The 17,526-nt window shown below is 36.1% G+C and overlaps 1 protein-coding gene across 1 annotated transcript; it reads left to right on the plus strand.

Moving 5' to 3' along the window:
- The first annotated feature begins 2,362 nt into the window (after positions 1–2,362).
- Positions 2,363–15,099, plus strand: amacr (alpha-methylacyl-CoA racemase). The gene is made up of 6 exons (XM_079846495.1): positions 2,363–2,557; positions 2,911–3,165; positions 3,740–3,883; positions 6,168–6,328; positions 9,872–10,058; positions 14,076–15,099. The coding sequence occupies exons 2-6, from the start codon at positions 2,919–2,921 to the stop codon at positions 14,483–14,485; spliced, it is 1,149 nt and encodes a 382-aa protein (XP_079702621.1). The 5' UTR covers positions 2,363–2,557; positions 2,911–2,918; the 3' UTR covers positions 14,486–15,099.
- The last annotated feature ends 2,427 nt before the right edge of the window (positions 15,100–17,526 follow it).

Raw genomic sequence — 17,526 nt, forward strand, 5'->3', positions numbered from 1 at the left:
TTTGAGATGTCTGATTTCATTATGAGAATTAAGATAAAAAGCCAAAACATTCAGCGAATGAATGAGATACTTTGTAAAGCAACCCAGCAAGCAATAGCTGTCATTTCATCGTTTCGGTTAACTATAGACTCGATATAGTCCGGTTGAGTAACCCTCTTCTAGCCAAAATAACCTTGAATTTGGTTACATGTCGTTTTTGCCAAAATAACTTGCGAGATGTATTATATTCCACCATGTAAGCAAAGTCAACAGTGATTACAAGGTGTTTGGATTCATTTCTTTGACATGTTATCTAAATGATGACTAGTCTATTTTTTGGGCTATGGTTTAGATGACTATTACATTTTCACTGACAGCCCACATTTTTCCTTGTTTTAGCCTAGACGTCAGGGCTGTGTTTGGATGGCTAGACATCTTTTAAACACAAAATTGCTTGCCGGGATTCATTCTATCCATGAAACATCAGAAATGTCAAACATAAACAGATGCATTTGGCGCCAAGCCGAAGTCATTGAATTTACCAACTCAAATAAGACTTGCATCTGTAAAATGACTGCTGGAGTCTCTTCTGTCCTCAAAGAGAGGGCACTTCTCGCTTTCATCAGATGATTAGGCAGCGTCAAGTCATGTCAGCTCCCTTTCATCTGAAGAGCAATCAAATTTCTTTCATGAACCGGCAAGAAATTATAAGCAAAACTATAGACTTCTCAGTGAGAAGAAGATTTTAATTGCCTTGACACTGTTGGGAGTCTGACAATGAATTCAAAATGACTCTGCAAAGTTACTATCATGTTGCTTTGGCTGTGTTGATTTGAAACTTTATGCATGAAGACGGGAGGTGTTAATTGAGACAATGCTTTCTGAATCATGATGATATCATTAAAGTGCAGAAACACTTCAGACAGGATGATCCAAATAACATCTCTAATTTGATATTGCAAACACACTAAATGCCAATATGCCATATCACTATTATGAAAGTGTCATGACTACATTTGGACTGTTTAGCTGAGAGACAAAGCCAAGTGTTTTCATGTTTGTAGGTTTTGTACAGGGCTTTTAATCACAGAATAAGCCCTGTAAATCTATTTAATATGTTAGACCAATAACATTTTCCAAATGTTTTCCAACTAGCGTTACAGAGTTGTCTGAATGTGGCATTTCACTGTATGCTGCCGATTGACTCTCTAATTGATAACTATAAGGAAAATAAAATGAAAGCAGTCCTAAACTAAGTCAAAGGGATTTATGTATCTCAAGGTCTTCTAAATGAACATTGAGGAAAGTGCCACTGAGCGTGTCAATTGAGACTGACCTTGCTGCTGAGTGCATGTTTACCCACAATACAGCGGTCACATCTTTACAATTGTAATCCTTGAACTAAAGCTTATTATTCAATAATATTGGAAATACAGGAAATTTACTAAATATCTTCATGGAACATGATCTTTACTTAATATCCTAATGATTTTTGACATAAAAGAAAAATCAATCATTTTGACCCATACAATGTTTTGTTGGCTATTGCCACAAATATACACGTGCTACTTGTGACTGGTTTTGTGATCCAGGGTCACATATGTGCTGAATGTGTTCCTGATTTCCTACATACTTGAATTGATATTGAATGCATAAATGTAGCAGTGTTGAGACACAAATTTGCAGTGATATCTCCAAACATTTTTCTGTCTTACAAGTATCATTTATATATAAAATATTGAATGTGTCTTCAATCTGATCCCATTTGTTACATATTTAGCCAATTTGAATTATTCATCCTTGACTGCACTATAGAATATTTGGGAAGGCACAATTATTACATATTTTTGAGGGATCCAATCCATCATTTTCAGAGTCAAATTAAAGCATTCTGTACCCCTGTATACTGCCCAATTGTAGCGTCGCTACAGAAAAAGCAGCATGCAGAAACTCAATGCATATAATGATGGAATGAGGCTGTTGCTTAAGGTGCCACGATGCGCAGCGCAAGCCAAATGTTTGAGCATGTGTGTATGTATACATGGATGTATGGATGTATGTGTGGGTTATCTGACTCTGTAAATGGTATAATTTTAACACTGATGAACATGCCTCATAATATTCCTCTAGTATATAGCCTAACCAAATTTCACAATGGAATTTTTTTTTTAAATTGTATTGAATGATTTATTTTGAACCTATATTTATCAGTAGCCTATATAACGCCATCCCTTATGCTTTATATTTGAGAGAGAGAGAGAGAGAGAGAGAGAGAGAGAGAGAGAGAGAGAGAGAGAGAGAGAGAGAGAGAGAGAGAGAGAGAGAGAGAGAGAGAGAGAGAGAGAGAGAGAGAGAGAGAGAGAGAGAGAGAGAGAGAGAGAGAGAGAGAGAGAGAGAGAGAGAGAGAGAGAGAGAGAGAGAGAGAGAGAGAGAGAGATTGTGATACACAGTCATGCTAATAAAGCTCCTTTGAAATTGAGAGACTTCAACAACTACAACGTACATAATCCTATGCGCACGCACTCGTCATAAAGACGCGCCGGGCAGTTTGGTTCGAAGCAAGTGAACATTTTAAACGGTATGTTGTCTACAGTTTATTTCAAAGTTATAATTACTAGTGTTTTGTCTGATGCTTTTTACGAAAAGGTGGTTTGGACAGAAAACACACATAATGAAATGTTGTTATTTAGCGCTATTGCCAGTTTAGCAGTTTGATAAGTTGGGAATAGACAACTGGAGTGAACTGTGACCCAAATAACAACTGTCATTTGCACGGTGCTTTTTGATATGATTTATTTTTTCGTACATGGTATATTGTGCATTACATTGTACATATAGAGTGTTTCAACCACTCCCAGGCTGCATAATTATGTGAATATATTTATTTCACGAGTAACATTATTATTATTAATATTATTTATATATAAACAGGATCCATTATGGCTCTGACAGGACTGCGTGTAATTGAGCTGGCAGGACTAGCCCCTGCACCCTTTTGCGGGATGATACTTGCGGACTTCGGCGCAAGGGTGATCCGGGTAGATCGGACAAAGGTGTCAATGACTGTAGATACTCAAGCACGAGGCAAACAATCAGTAGCCTTGAATCTGAAGAGTCCGAAAGCTGTCGCTGTTTTGAAAAGACTGTGTGTCCAGTCAGATGTGGTTCTGGAGCCTTACCGTAAAGGTCAGTGCCTTAATTAAAAGAAGCAAACATGGTTCCACATTTCTTGACGCTTTGACAGTTTGGTAGTGTGTATTTTATTTCTTGAATGTAGTATCTTCCTGATCCTGACACAACTAGATGTATAATAGCATAGAGAGCATGTATAGCATAGAGCATGTCTTTACCTATGTTCCTATAATGTAATATAACAAATTAAAAACTATTAAAAAAATAGGCATATTTTTATTTATTTAGTTTTCTTCTTTTTTAAAAAATAATTTAGCAGCTTTTAATTTTTTGTAAATTTTGTAATCTAAATTATTATGACAGCTCTGATAAACTGTAATTACAAAAATAAACTTAACAATAATGTTTAAACACATCTAAAAATAAATCCAAAAAATAAACTTTGTCTAAATAATTTCAGCTGTTTTAAAGAAAGCATTGTTGAAAAAATATGTTCTTGATTTAAGTGTGTGATTGCCATTTCTTTCCTGATTTTAAATCCAAACTAGAATAGTTTGCTCTCTAAATCCACATCTTCAGTGTTTTTTCCTTCCGTGCCTCATTATTAAATCTCTTTGGTATAATTAAGGAGTTATGGAGAAGATGGGATTAGGTCCTGAAGACTTGCTTAAAGAGAATCCGCGCCTGATCTACGCTCGACTCACCGGCTATGGTCAGAGCGGATCCTACGCCAAGGCTGCTGGGCATGATATCAACTACCTGGCCTTGTCAGGTAAAGATCACTGTTTAACAGGTGCAAAGGAGTCTGGCTAATAAGCATTTCCAGAATGCCCTAGGCACAGTGGTTTTGAAGTTGAGGAGATTAGAGAGATGGAGCTTTGTGTAGTCCAAAATGTCTGAGTTGGAAACTTGTACAAGAAGAGTTTAACTTTTGTTTCCTCCACATTGAGGAATGGCTGCAAACCAGCACTTGTCTGGTTGCAGACTGAAGCCATGGAACAGTTTGGGTAGAGCTGCTATACTATGGAAAAAATCATAATCACAATTGTTTTTGTACTATTGTACTTGTTAACACAATTAGGAGTGGGTGATATGATCAAAATCTTATGTAATTTTTTTATTACCAATTTCAATACCATAACAAAAACTTGTACTAGGCTAATAAAGTCCTCAAACAATTATTGAAGACAAGTAAACATTAGGAAAAATGTAGCCACAAGCGGCAATTATCTGGGTCTAAGCACCAATGGCCCATTAGCGATCCAATTCGAAACTATTTCATGATTGGGGTTTTATAGCAAAGTCCATCTTGAATAGGGTTTGATGAAATGGCTTACAGCAACACACAGGTGTCAAAAGGGGCAACTTCCTTTCAAAAGAAATCACTCCCTCTTATTGTTACATTGAAGTGCCCCAATTATGCTATTTTAAAGGTTCCTAATTTGGTTTTGGAGGTTTCCTACAATGGATTTTCATGAGTTAAAGTTCAAAAAACGCTTTAATCTTTTCTAATAATGTACATGTCACATCACCTAATTTCTCAAAGAGTCTAAAATGGTTCATTTGAAGATTTAGTCTCTGTAAAACCCTCCCTTTCGCGAGCCTACTCTACTCTGATTGGTCAGATGATCCAGTCTGTTGTGAATGATTTACAGTGTTTGAGGGCGGGTCAAAAAATTAGACGATGACCGCGGAAGGCCAGTGAAGACCATAGGGTTTGGGTCATTGTCAAAAGAATCTTTAAAGATTTTTTTTTTATATGAATTCTCCCTTTCAATATTTTACGATTTACTCATTATTTTAAAAAGTAATATTTTATATAAATGTTTATATTTTATATTATTTTATTTATGATTTTTACCTATTCACAGCTTTTAATCTTTTAACATTTAAATAAGACATTAGAATTTAAAGTCGGCATGAAACGGAAGTAGCAATATTCTTTTTTTCCCTTCTGAAGAAACGGCTTCTCGAACAAGATAAATGTAGGGCAGGACTTGATTTTGTCTATCTGGAATTGATTGGATGGTTAGATTCTTGTTGTTGTTGTTTGTTATTGATGTGCTCTGATGTGAGTGACCGGTTGTCCTTCCCTCATGCCAACCTCCTCCCCCCCGCCCCAACCCGTTATTACAGGACTTATTTCTTGTGAATTGTTCATGCTATCTTTCTTGACACTTGAATTGGTATATTATTACTGTAGACTAGAGCTTGGCGCTAGCAACACCAAAGGCATGGATTTGTTTCACAGGGAATGCATGAACTGATAAAATTTAATTGAATTTAATTCAAGTCACTTTGTATCAAAGTGTCTGCCAAATGCATAAAATGTTACATTAAAGCATTAATGTAATATCATCCTGGCAGCTGCATTTCAATGTTGCGTCTTTTTCATGCAAAACAACAGTGCCAGATTTAGATGGTGTGTTGAACCATTGATGATCAAACAGCAAATTTTTTTTTTACATCTGAGCATTGCCACACAGTAATTAGAAACACATTTTTTATCAACACCAAACATTGTACATTGCCATGGCACAGCTGTGTTCTTTTCATTGAGGTGCTGTTAATAGGTTGTGAAAGTTGAGAATGATGCAATTGACGGATGTATAGCACAAAGACCTATTTACTTCATAATGCACATGCTTGATTGCATTTTTACAGGCCTTGGCTGTCTATGTGCTGTGACCTTAACTATGCTAACAGACAGTACAATACACATTTGTAAGCTATCTGTAACAATGCTTTTCTTGGAGACTGGCCTTCGGTAATTGTATGCGTGTTAAAAACATGCTATCACTTAATGCCTAAAGAACAATAATGCCTAATGTTCTTTTATTATATAACAATTTTCTTAACAACACTATACAGGCTTAAATAATGAATCTAGTTTGAAAGCTCAGGGGGCTGAAACAAATGCTTTCTTGTGATGCAAGAGGCTTAATTGGTGATATTTTTAGCTGACCTTCAACTGTGATTTAAAAATAACTTTTACAGTAATTATTTAGCCATTCTTCTATTCTCAGCATGTCTCTGTCCTTCTCTCTCTGTAATAGGGTTACTGTCCATGCTGGGCCGTAGCTCAGAGAAACCATACGCTCCATTGAATTTAGTCGCAGACTTTGCTGGAGGAGGTCTCATTTGTGCATTTGGGATTGTGCTGGCTCTCCTGGAGAGGAGCCGGTCGGGACAAGGCCAGATCATTGATGCCAGCATGGTGAGATACTGCACCTCATCTTAAAATTGGTTTCTACTGATTTTTTTTTTAAATTAACTTCTCTTAAAAAAAAAACAGTAGAATAATTTCCTGTTTCCTACAATCTCTTTTGAATGTGATTGTTTCCAGGGCCGGCTAAATAAGATGTGTGCTACTCATTTTAAAGCTAACTAACTATTGGAAAAAGAAGCACTTGTGCTGGCTTGCTTTCATTTCAGTCGTGTATTGTTTTTTCCTTTACATTTTCCTCTACCTGTTTTGACCAATCACTACATGGAATGAGGCCATTTCTAAACCTTGCTTATCTTAGCACGATCAACCCATTTTCTGACCAGCCTGTCAATAGTTTTCTGCAATCTGGAATTTCCAATAATTGCTTGGTTTTCTTTTCAAGTTGCTTATACTGGCACTATCTGTTTTCATTAACACAGCTATGTGTGAATACTGTAAACACAGGGTAACTTTTCGAGCAATGTTGCTGGGCAATCTTGCTGAGCGATTGTTGCTTGGGCACTTTCCCATTGAAAATGGGCAATACATTTCTATCTGGATAATTTAGATTGGTCGTGGGCCCTGTGTCTCATCTGGTTGCCCATTGATGGCAACATTGCCCAGCAACATTGCTCAAAAAGTTGCCCTGTGTATCATCACCTTAAGAGTGGTTATTTTCCAAGTAAGGACCCAGTAAGTAAGGATATCGTGGACTTACCCATTCTCCATTAGGTGCTTGAGAGCCTAAATGTTCCTCCAAATCTGTGTACTGTAAATAAATATAATTTTCTAGGTACTTATTCACTGATAATGCTAAAAAACATTTATTGGGTCAATATAAAGTTATGTGGTTAGTTAATGTCATGTATCAGTTTAGCAGACACAATGAATGTGTTCGGCAGCAATTACAAATTGTGCTCTTATGACTACAATATAAGGATAATATTACAATATAAGACTGTTTTGTTTGTCAATCCAAAGTTGGTTCTGAATCCTTTGCAGAATCACTTCGCAAGCAAAATAATAAAGGAGTATTGTAATATTTATTACATTCCACTTTACATTTACATTTTATTAGCAGACATTTTCCAAAGTGACTTATTGCATTCAAGGTATACAATTGTATCAATTTTATCAAACCCATGAACTTGGTGTTGCTACCGCCATGCTCTACTGTTTAATCAGAAGGGCTGTAATACTACAATATTTTATTAATATTTATTAATAGTTACTCTATAACAATAATATATTAATAATAATAATAAAGGTGTGTTCTCATATTATCACCTGTCTTGGTTTTTCGTGTTGAATAGTCTAGTTTGGACCAGTTGGTGTTTGTTGGAGCAGTTGGACCAAAAATATTTTAAGGTTTGTTGGCACATTGTTCATTAAAGTGTCCCATTTTGTTCACGCTGTACTAGGTTTTCTCTGCTGGAAGATAATGACAATTAGCAACTGCTACTCTTCTCGTTAATTAAATATGACATTTCACTTAGCCCTGAGTACATTTTTATGCATTAGAAGACCTCAACTAGACAATGGGGCTCTGATTCGTCTGAGGTTATGTAATTTGCTCTGACAGTCTGATCTCTGCCACTTTAAGCCCTTAAGGAAATAAACAGTGTAAATATAAAGCTTAATATCTAACAATCCAATATTAAAGAACATTTCGCATTAGACATTCAGACCTGGAGCAAAGCTGCAGAGCTAGTGAAGAGGTTCTCATGGTTAGCCGTGTGTGCGGCGTGCATGTCAATGGGGGAGCTGTGGTAATGATGATTAGATGTTTGCCTGTTAGGCAGTAAAGATATCTCATGCTTCCGTGAGTGTCACCTTGCCACTCTTTGATAAGACCTGCCGTTTGATACTGACAGCAGCTTTTGGCCACGTTAGTGTTATTAACCTGTAAGGCAAGCAAATAGTGTTTCTTAGAGACTTACTTGCCAGTTTGGATGTATTATACCCTGCAAACTTTCAACGTTTTTTTATTTAAATACTTATTGGAAATTTAAGAGGCAGCCTGTGTGTTTCATTAGCACTTCAGAATTGTGGTATGCATTTGGGTTGGGGCTATGAACTGTACGGTGTATCCCAAAAAGTGTTTGACCACTATAATCTTTTCATTGACATCCAGTAAACAAGTGAGTCGAAGAATGAGAACACATTAACTCATTATTGTTTTACAAAACCAGAGCTACATATTCCACATTAATATTTCTCTGAACTATATGAAAGGAAGAGGTGTGAAGAAATCGCTTTTTGAGTCATAACATCAGTACTAGGCCATGCGGCAGTGATCTTCTGGGAGTGTGACTTTTTGCTGGTCAGGCCAATAATGTGCTCAAATAGAAACCCAGATTGTCAACATCTCTTTGAAGGCTGGGTTCACTGGGAAATATATGAAGTATATCCATATTGAAGTCAATCTTGCAAGGTCACAGTCTTTGAAATGCATGAATGTATATTTTATGCATCAATTGGGAGGATTTGACCTATAAAAACGTTCCTTTTCATCTGTAAAAGTGTTTTTTTTTTTTAGAATACTTGCTACACACCCTTTAACTTCAGCCTGGATGCCAACTTTGTCGATCAGAAGTAATTTATTTTAAGATCTGAGTGCTAAAATTCTTTAAAGGGGTCATATCATACATATTTAACTTATTATTATTTGTCAGACAGCCATATTCTAGTTTTTCATGGCCATTTTCACCCTTTCTCTTGAAGTAAACAGCCTGCTTTTTTTTACTGCTGCCCCTATGAGAAAGGCCATTGCATGTGAAATTATTAACAGCTTGATTTTCTTTCTTTGCCATTGTTCGCACAACCCTTTTTTGTTTATTGTTGTGTCAGATATATGTTTACCTGCTCCATCCTTTAATAACAGCCTTTGTGAAGACTGTACTGCATTGTAACTGCCTCACAAATTCAGTGCTGAAATGTGCCACACTAACTCTTTAAATCAGACTGAAAAGCTCAGGGACCTTGTTAAAAATAATCTTTTTTTTTTCCCTAATCGTTGATAGTCGTGTTTGATGAATTCTGTATAGTGTCACAAAATTAACTACATTTTTGTAAATGCTATTTTTGGACTGAGAGGGAAATATCTGAATGTTACATTGTTTTAATTGGACGTCAAGCTTTATTATGCATAAAAGGTCAAATACCATTTTATTACTGATGATATGGCCCCTTTAGACTCCTGCTGTGCAATAATGTGGAACTCAAACTACTGAAAACCTCTATAGAATGGTAGGCCTTCACTGTGGCATGCTTGTTACCAAGCTGTTTAAATCTTCCCCTGTCGAATCATATTTCCATCTTGCATTCATGGATGTAAATATGTGATTATCTACACAGATTTCTGCATATCAATTTATTGTAAACTAAATTACGCAACCTTATGAATATGAATAACTCCTGCATCTCAGCATTCTGTAGCCCTTTGTAATGTGTCCTTCTCAAGGACCTATTTGCTTAATGCCAAACATTCTGTTCAATATGAAAGAATTATGGCAAATAATTATGAAAACACCTCTCTGGGATTATGTGCAGGTGGAAGGTGCAGCTTATGTCGGCTCCTTCATGTGGAAGTCCCGTAGCCTTGGCCTGTGGAATCGTCCTCGTGGGGAAAACATGCTGGATAGTGGCGCTCCGTTCTATGATACGTACCGTACTTCTGACGGAAAGTTCGTGGCAGTGGGGGCGATTGAGCCTCAGTTCTATGAACAGCTTATTCTGGGTTAGTGTCTTATATTTCCTCTCAGTATGGTCCTATAGGCCTACTGTCATTTTCTGGATATGATTGATGTTCTCATGCTCTGAAATGCGATGTAAATGCATGCTGTCTAATTCAGAATGTAATTTTAGTAGTTTTGTTCATTGAAAAAAAACTAAGGATTAACCATGTAAGACTGCTGGCATCTAAACTTGCTAAATAATCTAGCACTCTTTTTTTCATTCAGAAATGTCTTTTGGGTAGAGCCATTGACTGTAAAAAAAAAAAAGAGCTGCACGATTAATCGTTAAAAGATCGCGATCTCGATTCAACCACCCACGCGATCTTAATCCTGCATTTCTACGATTCTGCCAATGATATTCAACGAGATAAGAAGCTGGGGTGGAACGGATCGCTCTAGATTCGGTTCGGCACGCATGTGATTCGCGGATTAACTGCTAAATTTAACCATCATAGAGTGAAAGTTTATAATTTGGACGTGTATATTGTATGGAAGTAAAATAATGTCAAATGTTTTTGAAATAAAAAAGCCTGTTGAATTGCACTACTTGAAAAAAAGAGGCATTGCATTAACCATGCTTGCATTTTAATGCATTGTATTTTTATGGGCTGAAATTCAACATGGTTGAATATTTAAGCTGTGAATATTTCAATTAAAAACATTTCAAACACATTTTCATTATTAAAAATTCAATAATCCATATTCACCTTTCATATTTCACTTCCAAAATATTCAAACTGTTTAAAAATACAACCTATAATATTCAACAGGCAATTTTCGGTCCATTTTATTTCACTTTGCAAATTCGCTTCCATAAATTCAGTGGTTCAAATTCGACAGTAAATTCAACATTGACATCTAGGAACTGCAGGAAAAGCAGTAGATTGCCGAGCATAATCTCCATCTACTGTTAGTCAACCTCACCAGCAGGGGGTGCAAAAGCGCGTGTTGTTGAAGACCAGTAACAGAGCAAGCCATTCATTCATAAAACTCATTTATAGCAATGTAAGTGTATTTGTGATTATTATGACGGCGTTTTTATGTTAAATTCAGTGTCTTCGCGGTTACTTTTCTTGTGTAGCCTACATGCATCTTCCAATGTTACATTTTTGAGGTTGACATATATTTCTCTTGGTTGTTTAGTTGCCTTAACTTTATATTGTGGTGATGTGCTGCATGCAGGCTATTAGGGTTTCCCTCAATACTTAAGGATTCCCCTGCTGAACATATAAAACGCTTAACGTAGCTTAATGGACTAATTACAGTGATATAAAAGACCAAACTCGCAGGCAAGCAGATGGACTCAGAATAACGCGCAAAGCTTAATGCTGAGCGTTTCCGACTGGCATAAAGTTGGCTTGACGTTGGACATTCGCACATTTAGGGACCGTCTCTAAAGTGTATACGACTTTGGTATACACGTTTCTAACTTCGATAGCATTTGAATAGAACGACTTACAGTCATAAAACCAACTGTAAAGTGTTCATGTAGTGTCAGGCATAATGCGCACCCTTTGGATTTTTGAAATTTATTCAAATAAATTTTAAGTTTGCTATTGAAGTTAGAAACGTGTATGAAAATGTTTTATGCAGCTTTAAAGACGGTCCCTAAATGTGCGAATGTCCAATGTCAAGCCAATTTTACATTTAGTCATTTAGCAGACACTTTTATCCAAAGCGATTTACAATTAAACTAACAATAGGAGGACAACTATATGCAAGTGCTATGACTCTTCCCAGTTTAAGCTAATGCAATACACGTAGGCATACTATATATATATATATAGAGAGAGAGAGAGAGAGAGAGAGAGAGAGAGAGAGAGAAAATAGAATAGAATAGAAGAAAAAGTGTTAGTATTAATTGATCAAGTGTTGATTTTATGCCAGTATATCACGAAATGCTCAGCATGAAACTTTGTGCGTTAAGTTCATATTCTGAGTCCATCTGCTTGCCTGTAGCCTACAGCCTACTTCCCAAATAAGTTGCGAGTTTGGTCTATTATATCACTGTATTAGTCCATTAAGCTACGTTAAGCGTTTTGTCCCAACGGAAGGGGAATCCTTGAGTATGAGGTATTGAGGGAAACCGATCATAGAGAAAGCTGATAACATGTAGGCTACACAGGGAAAGTAACAATGAAGTTATTGAATGAAACATAAACACAGCTTTTTTGTGTTTATCATCTAACTGTTGCTGGTCTTCGTCAACAACACGCGCTTTTGCACCCCCTGCTGGTGAGGTTGACTAACAGCAGATGGAGAGTATGCTCGGCAATCTATTGCTTTTCCTGCAGTTCCTGGATGTCAATGTTGAATTTACTGTCGAATTTGAACCACTGAATTTGTGGAAGCGAATTTGCAAAGCGAAATAAAATGGACCGAAAATTGACTGTTGAATATTCTAGGTTGTATTTTTAAACAGTTTGAATATTTTGGAAGTGAAATATGAAAGGTGAATATGGATTATTGAATTTTTAATAATGAAAATGTGTTTGAAATGTTTTTGATTGAAATATTCATAGCTTAAATATTCAACCATGTTGAATTTCAGCCCATAAAAATGCAAGCCCTAAAAATACAATGCATTAAAATGCAAGCATGGTTAATGCAATGCCTCTTTTTTTCAAGTAGTAGTGCAATTCAACAGGCTTTTTTATTTCAAAAACATTTGAAATTATTTTACTGCCATAATATTGTCTTGCCAATTTACACATTCAAACCATTTTAATCGCGGAAGAAGAGCCGAAAACCTCGACTCGCTGTGCACAGCCCCCAGCCACACACACTCTAAGCGCAGAGAGAGAGAGAGGGAGAGAGAGAGAGAGGCGCGCCTGTCAGACAGGCAGATCGGCAGAATTGATTCCTCTTTCACGTTTCCTTGCCGTTGAACAGACACATAAACACACAATTGACTAAATGACCGTATGGACAAGTATTCTCTCGTTTGTGAACAGCTGAGAAAGAAACGGATGTTTGTCAGTTTTTTTTTGGTCCGTGCAGTCGGTTTTAAAGTGACAGCACACACTTAATATTATATAGGCTACTGTATATAGTATATATATACTGTTTTCTGTGTCATTGATATAAATAAAACAATAAAATACAGCTTTAACAAAGATTAAACTATATTTAATTTACAGTAAACAAATTATGTTCATCATAATAATTATGTGCAAATAGATCTAATTAAGATATTTTCCCCAGGCATTAGTTTAGCATTTTTATTTATTTTTGTTACTACTTATTCTACTTATTTTTATTAATTATTTTTAATGTTATAAATTATTATTATGTTAGATTTTATTTCATATTCTTTTCAATTTTATTTATTCTATTTTCATTTAATACTTATATTATTTTATCTTGTTTTTGCATTTTATTTTCAATTAGAAATATTCTGTTATTTTTGCATTTTATGGTCTTATTATTTCTATTATCTCTGTATATCTCTATTGCATTTTATGCATTTTAATGCATTTTTTAATTTGTATAAATTCTTTTTTCCTATTTCTGTTCTTAATTTTTTGCATTTGATCATTTTCTTTTTTTTCTTTTTCTTTTTTTTTCCTCTAGCTGCTTTCAATTCACCTGAAATAAATCTGTAACCTGAAGGATGTCTGAGTACAATTGACACATGTTTAACCACAAGATTCCCAGGGTCACATTGGTCTGGCTACGTTGTTGTCAATTTTGCCCAGGCATACAAAGATTAGGGAGAAGCCACAGGATGCTTTATTAGTATGTGCACAGGGATTCACCCTACATCCTGATGACCCAAGTGCAAATGCAGCGTACTCAATCTTGCTTTGAAACCACAATGATTCTATTGCTATTCATGTTGACCCTCAAAAGAAGAACATTTCTTTATAAGTCACCTACTGTGGCCAGTGTTGTTTTTAATGGATTCTGGATTCATAGTCCTTCATGATGTCTTTGGTCCTTGTCCTCTAAACTCCTTTATTGATTTCTTTCCTCTTTTTTAATCTCCTTTTTATCTCCTTAATTCTCTTTCACTACAGGTTTGGGCTTGGACGATGCTGACCTGCCCTCACAAATGAGTGTATCTGATTGGCCGCAGCTCAGGCAGACGTTCACCCAGGTGTTTGCCACCAAAACGCAGGCTGAGTGGGGTCGGATCTTCGATGGGACAGATGCCTGTGTCACCCCTGTGCTGTCACTGGATGAGGTACTCTCTCACCCCCACAACCAAGCAAGGGGATCGTTCTTCAAGGACTCTCAGGGGGAAATTAGTCCCCGACCTGCACCCTTTCTGTCCCGCTCCCCTGCGGAGGCCTGCCGCACCCGTGACCCCTTTATCGGAGAGCACACTCGCACTGTGCTGAAGGAGTACGGGTTTGAGCAAGCGCAAATAGAACAGCTCCTGTCTGGCGGTATCATAGAGTGTAACGAAGCTAAAGCACGCCTATAAACCAAAGAGTCTGACTGGAGAATCATTAAACTTTGTGGCCAATGATGCAGCGCGGGAATCTGAGCACTTGAACTCCATTTCTGTCTTATTGAGTGAGTGTGGGGGGCTTTTCAGAAAAAAATTACCCTCTCCCTTGTGAATCACAAGGCTTTTAAGTTGATATGTCCAAGACATTCAACTCTCATTTGTAATTGCTGCAGGGAAAGTCAAGTGGGATTTAATTAATGTCTATTGCATTAAAGACTTATTTTTTTAAGACTGTTTTGAAATATTAACTCAAGTATTGGTGAGGGCATTTTAGTTGTAGTTGATTTAAAGTGTACCACTTTTGGTAATTGAAATCCTTGACTAATAAGTGCCTTTAGTAAGAATAGCTGAGTGTTTCATAGACTACTTAACTGACTGAAATATTTGCCTTTGAATCTTCCGTTATCAAAATGTTAGGCATTGTTGGTGACCTAAGATAATGGTATTGAGAAAAAAACAATGAATGACTTGGTTTAAGATGAAAAGTATCTGTTGTCATTATTACATTACTACTATTACGTTACTTGTATAAAAATTTGGGATAGATATTTAAAATGTTTTTGAAATAAATATTTTTGTTCACCAAGGCTGCAAGACTGTAAAAACAATAATATTGTGAACCGTATTCTATTGTAGAACATTTTACAATGTAATTTATTTCTGTGATGGTAAAGTTGAATTTTCAGCAACATTACTCCAGTCTTCAGTGTCACATGATTTTTCAGAAATTATTCTGATATGATGATTTTGGTGTTCCAGAAACATTTCTGATTATTATCAATGCTGAAAACAATTGTGCTGCTTAATGTTTTTGTGGAAACCATGATGCATTTTTTTTCAGGATTCTTTGATGAATAGAAAGTTCAAAACAACAGCATTTATTTGATATAGCAGTCTTTTGTACAATTATAAAAGTCTTTACTCTCACTTTCGATCCATTTAATGCATCCTTGCTGAATAAAAGTATTGATTTCTTTTAAAAAAAAATCTTCCTGACCCCAAACTTTTGAATGGTTGTGTATTTTCAAAACCAGAAACATAAATCTTACAGATTAAGGAATGTTTTCTTATGCTTGAAGATTAATTAAATCATAATCAATAGTCTAGGCAGAATTTCTGAAAATGTGCTTATTTAAAGTGCTGGAGGCATTTTGTGATAATTTATATTATACAACATTTCTAGGGGTATTAAGGGGTGCTGAATCCAAATCTGCTGTATATGAAGCTCAAAAATGTCCCAAAATGCCTCAAAATTGAGAAATTCAAAATGGCCGCCACCGCCAGGCTGAAATCTATTTTTCAGTATATCTTTTTGACTAAACAAGGTACAAACATGAAATAAATGTGCTTGTGTACATTTTCCTACATGGGCAATTCAATGCCATATTCAGATTTGAGATGTAATGTGAAGAAACTGCTTAGATATTGCAAAAATAGTTGCTTCATATACAGCAGATTTGGATTCAGCACCCCTTAATACCCCTAGAAATGTTGTATAATATAAATAATCACAAAATGCCTTCGGGGTTCTGATTTTGTGAAAATTGACCGTCTACAATGTGTAAAACAATTATTAAGGCGAGACACCCCCGGTGAATAGGGTAAAAAACAACAACTAATAAATATCACCATACTTCACCAGTTGATTGGTTACATTAATAATAGCAAACATTTGTTGTATTACAAGTTTTCTGAAATTTAATGTTTAAATATGCTAAAGAGGCGTTGTCTAATTAAATATGCACTAATTTGCATACATTTCTAGAACAAAAATCTGAACAATGGATGAAGTTAAAAAATATTGTTTCATTTATTTGATATATTAGAGCCAAAGGTTTTTACAGAGGGGATTTTGGATATCTCTATTTATCACAAATCAGAAAATACTGTCAACAGCTAGCCTGGGAAAACCCAGACAACTTCCGGCAAATTCAGATTTGCTCGAGAAGTAGTCTGGCAAAGAGCTCATTCAAGCCCATTTCCATGGCCTAGAAATCGCGGCACCAATCAGAAACGTTGAGGCGGGCTTTACACGATGCCGATCGCTCTGATTGGTTTTAGGTCTATCCAATTGCGCCCAGAGGCATTTGAGCGACGTCCGTTCAACTTTTAAATGCATTATTATATTCAAATTGCAAACACATGAGGACAGTCTCCATGAAAGACCCACTGGCAGATGAACGTGCTACTACATTTCTCTCCGAAACGGTAGGAAATTAAATTAGATTTAATAGAGGATTTTAACTGTGACAAGATGATTGACAGTTTACGTGACAGGATGCACGCGACAGATCCGTCCGATAAAGATGACGAAGTAGTATGTCCCAAAGCTTGCCTACTTTTTTGCTACACATTCAAAAGTAAATACCTTTTCTTCACAAAAAGAGTACATACTTTTATGGCGTAGTGTAACTTAGGCTAATTGGGACGCAGCATATGGCTTTACGCGATGACGATCGCTCTGATTGGTTTTAGGTCTATCCAACTGCGCCCAGAGGCATTTGAGCGATGTCCGTTGGTGACGCCCCTTTAGAAATGATTTGTCTATGGAGCTTTGCCAGACCATAACTCAGTTACTACTGAGAATGGTCTGGTTTTAACCAGGCTAGTCAACAGCCAAATTTTCGCAATTTTTTTAGGAATAAAATGTATAAAATTAGGAAAATTATATATGAACAAACCCCTTTGTAAAAACCTTCAAAATATAGATAAGAATAAAACTGTAAAGTTTGGTGTATGTAAATGTTACTGAAGTGGAGATTAATGGCTCAATGTAGGAGGAAAAACTCATTTTGAGAAAACGGCCACTTTAATTGAAATCTACAGATGCAAATAGATAAAGTGCTCTAAAATATATAGTTAAAAGTGTATTTTGGATGTTTTCTGTCCACTAGTCTGAAAAAACACTTTCCGAGAAGCCAAAAAGCCCAAAATCTCAAAATTAACAGATGCATGAAAAAAACTGTTTTTGGCTGAAATGTCTCCCATTAAAACTTTAAAACAGTGTCTGGCTT

The sequence above is a fragment of the Squalius cephalus genome, assembly GCF_949319135.1.
Source record: "Squalius cephalus genome assembly, chromosome: 17".
NCBI classification, from domain to species: Eukaryota; Metazoa; Chordata; class Actinopteri; order Cypriniformes; family Leuciscidae; genus Squalius; species Squalius cephalus.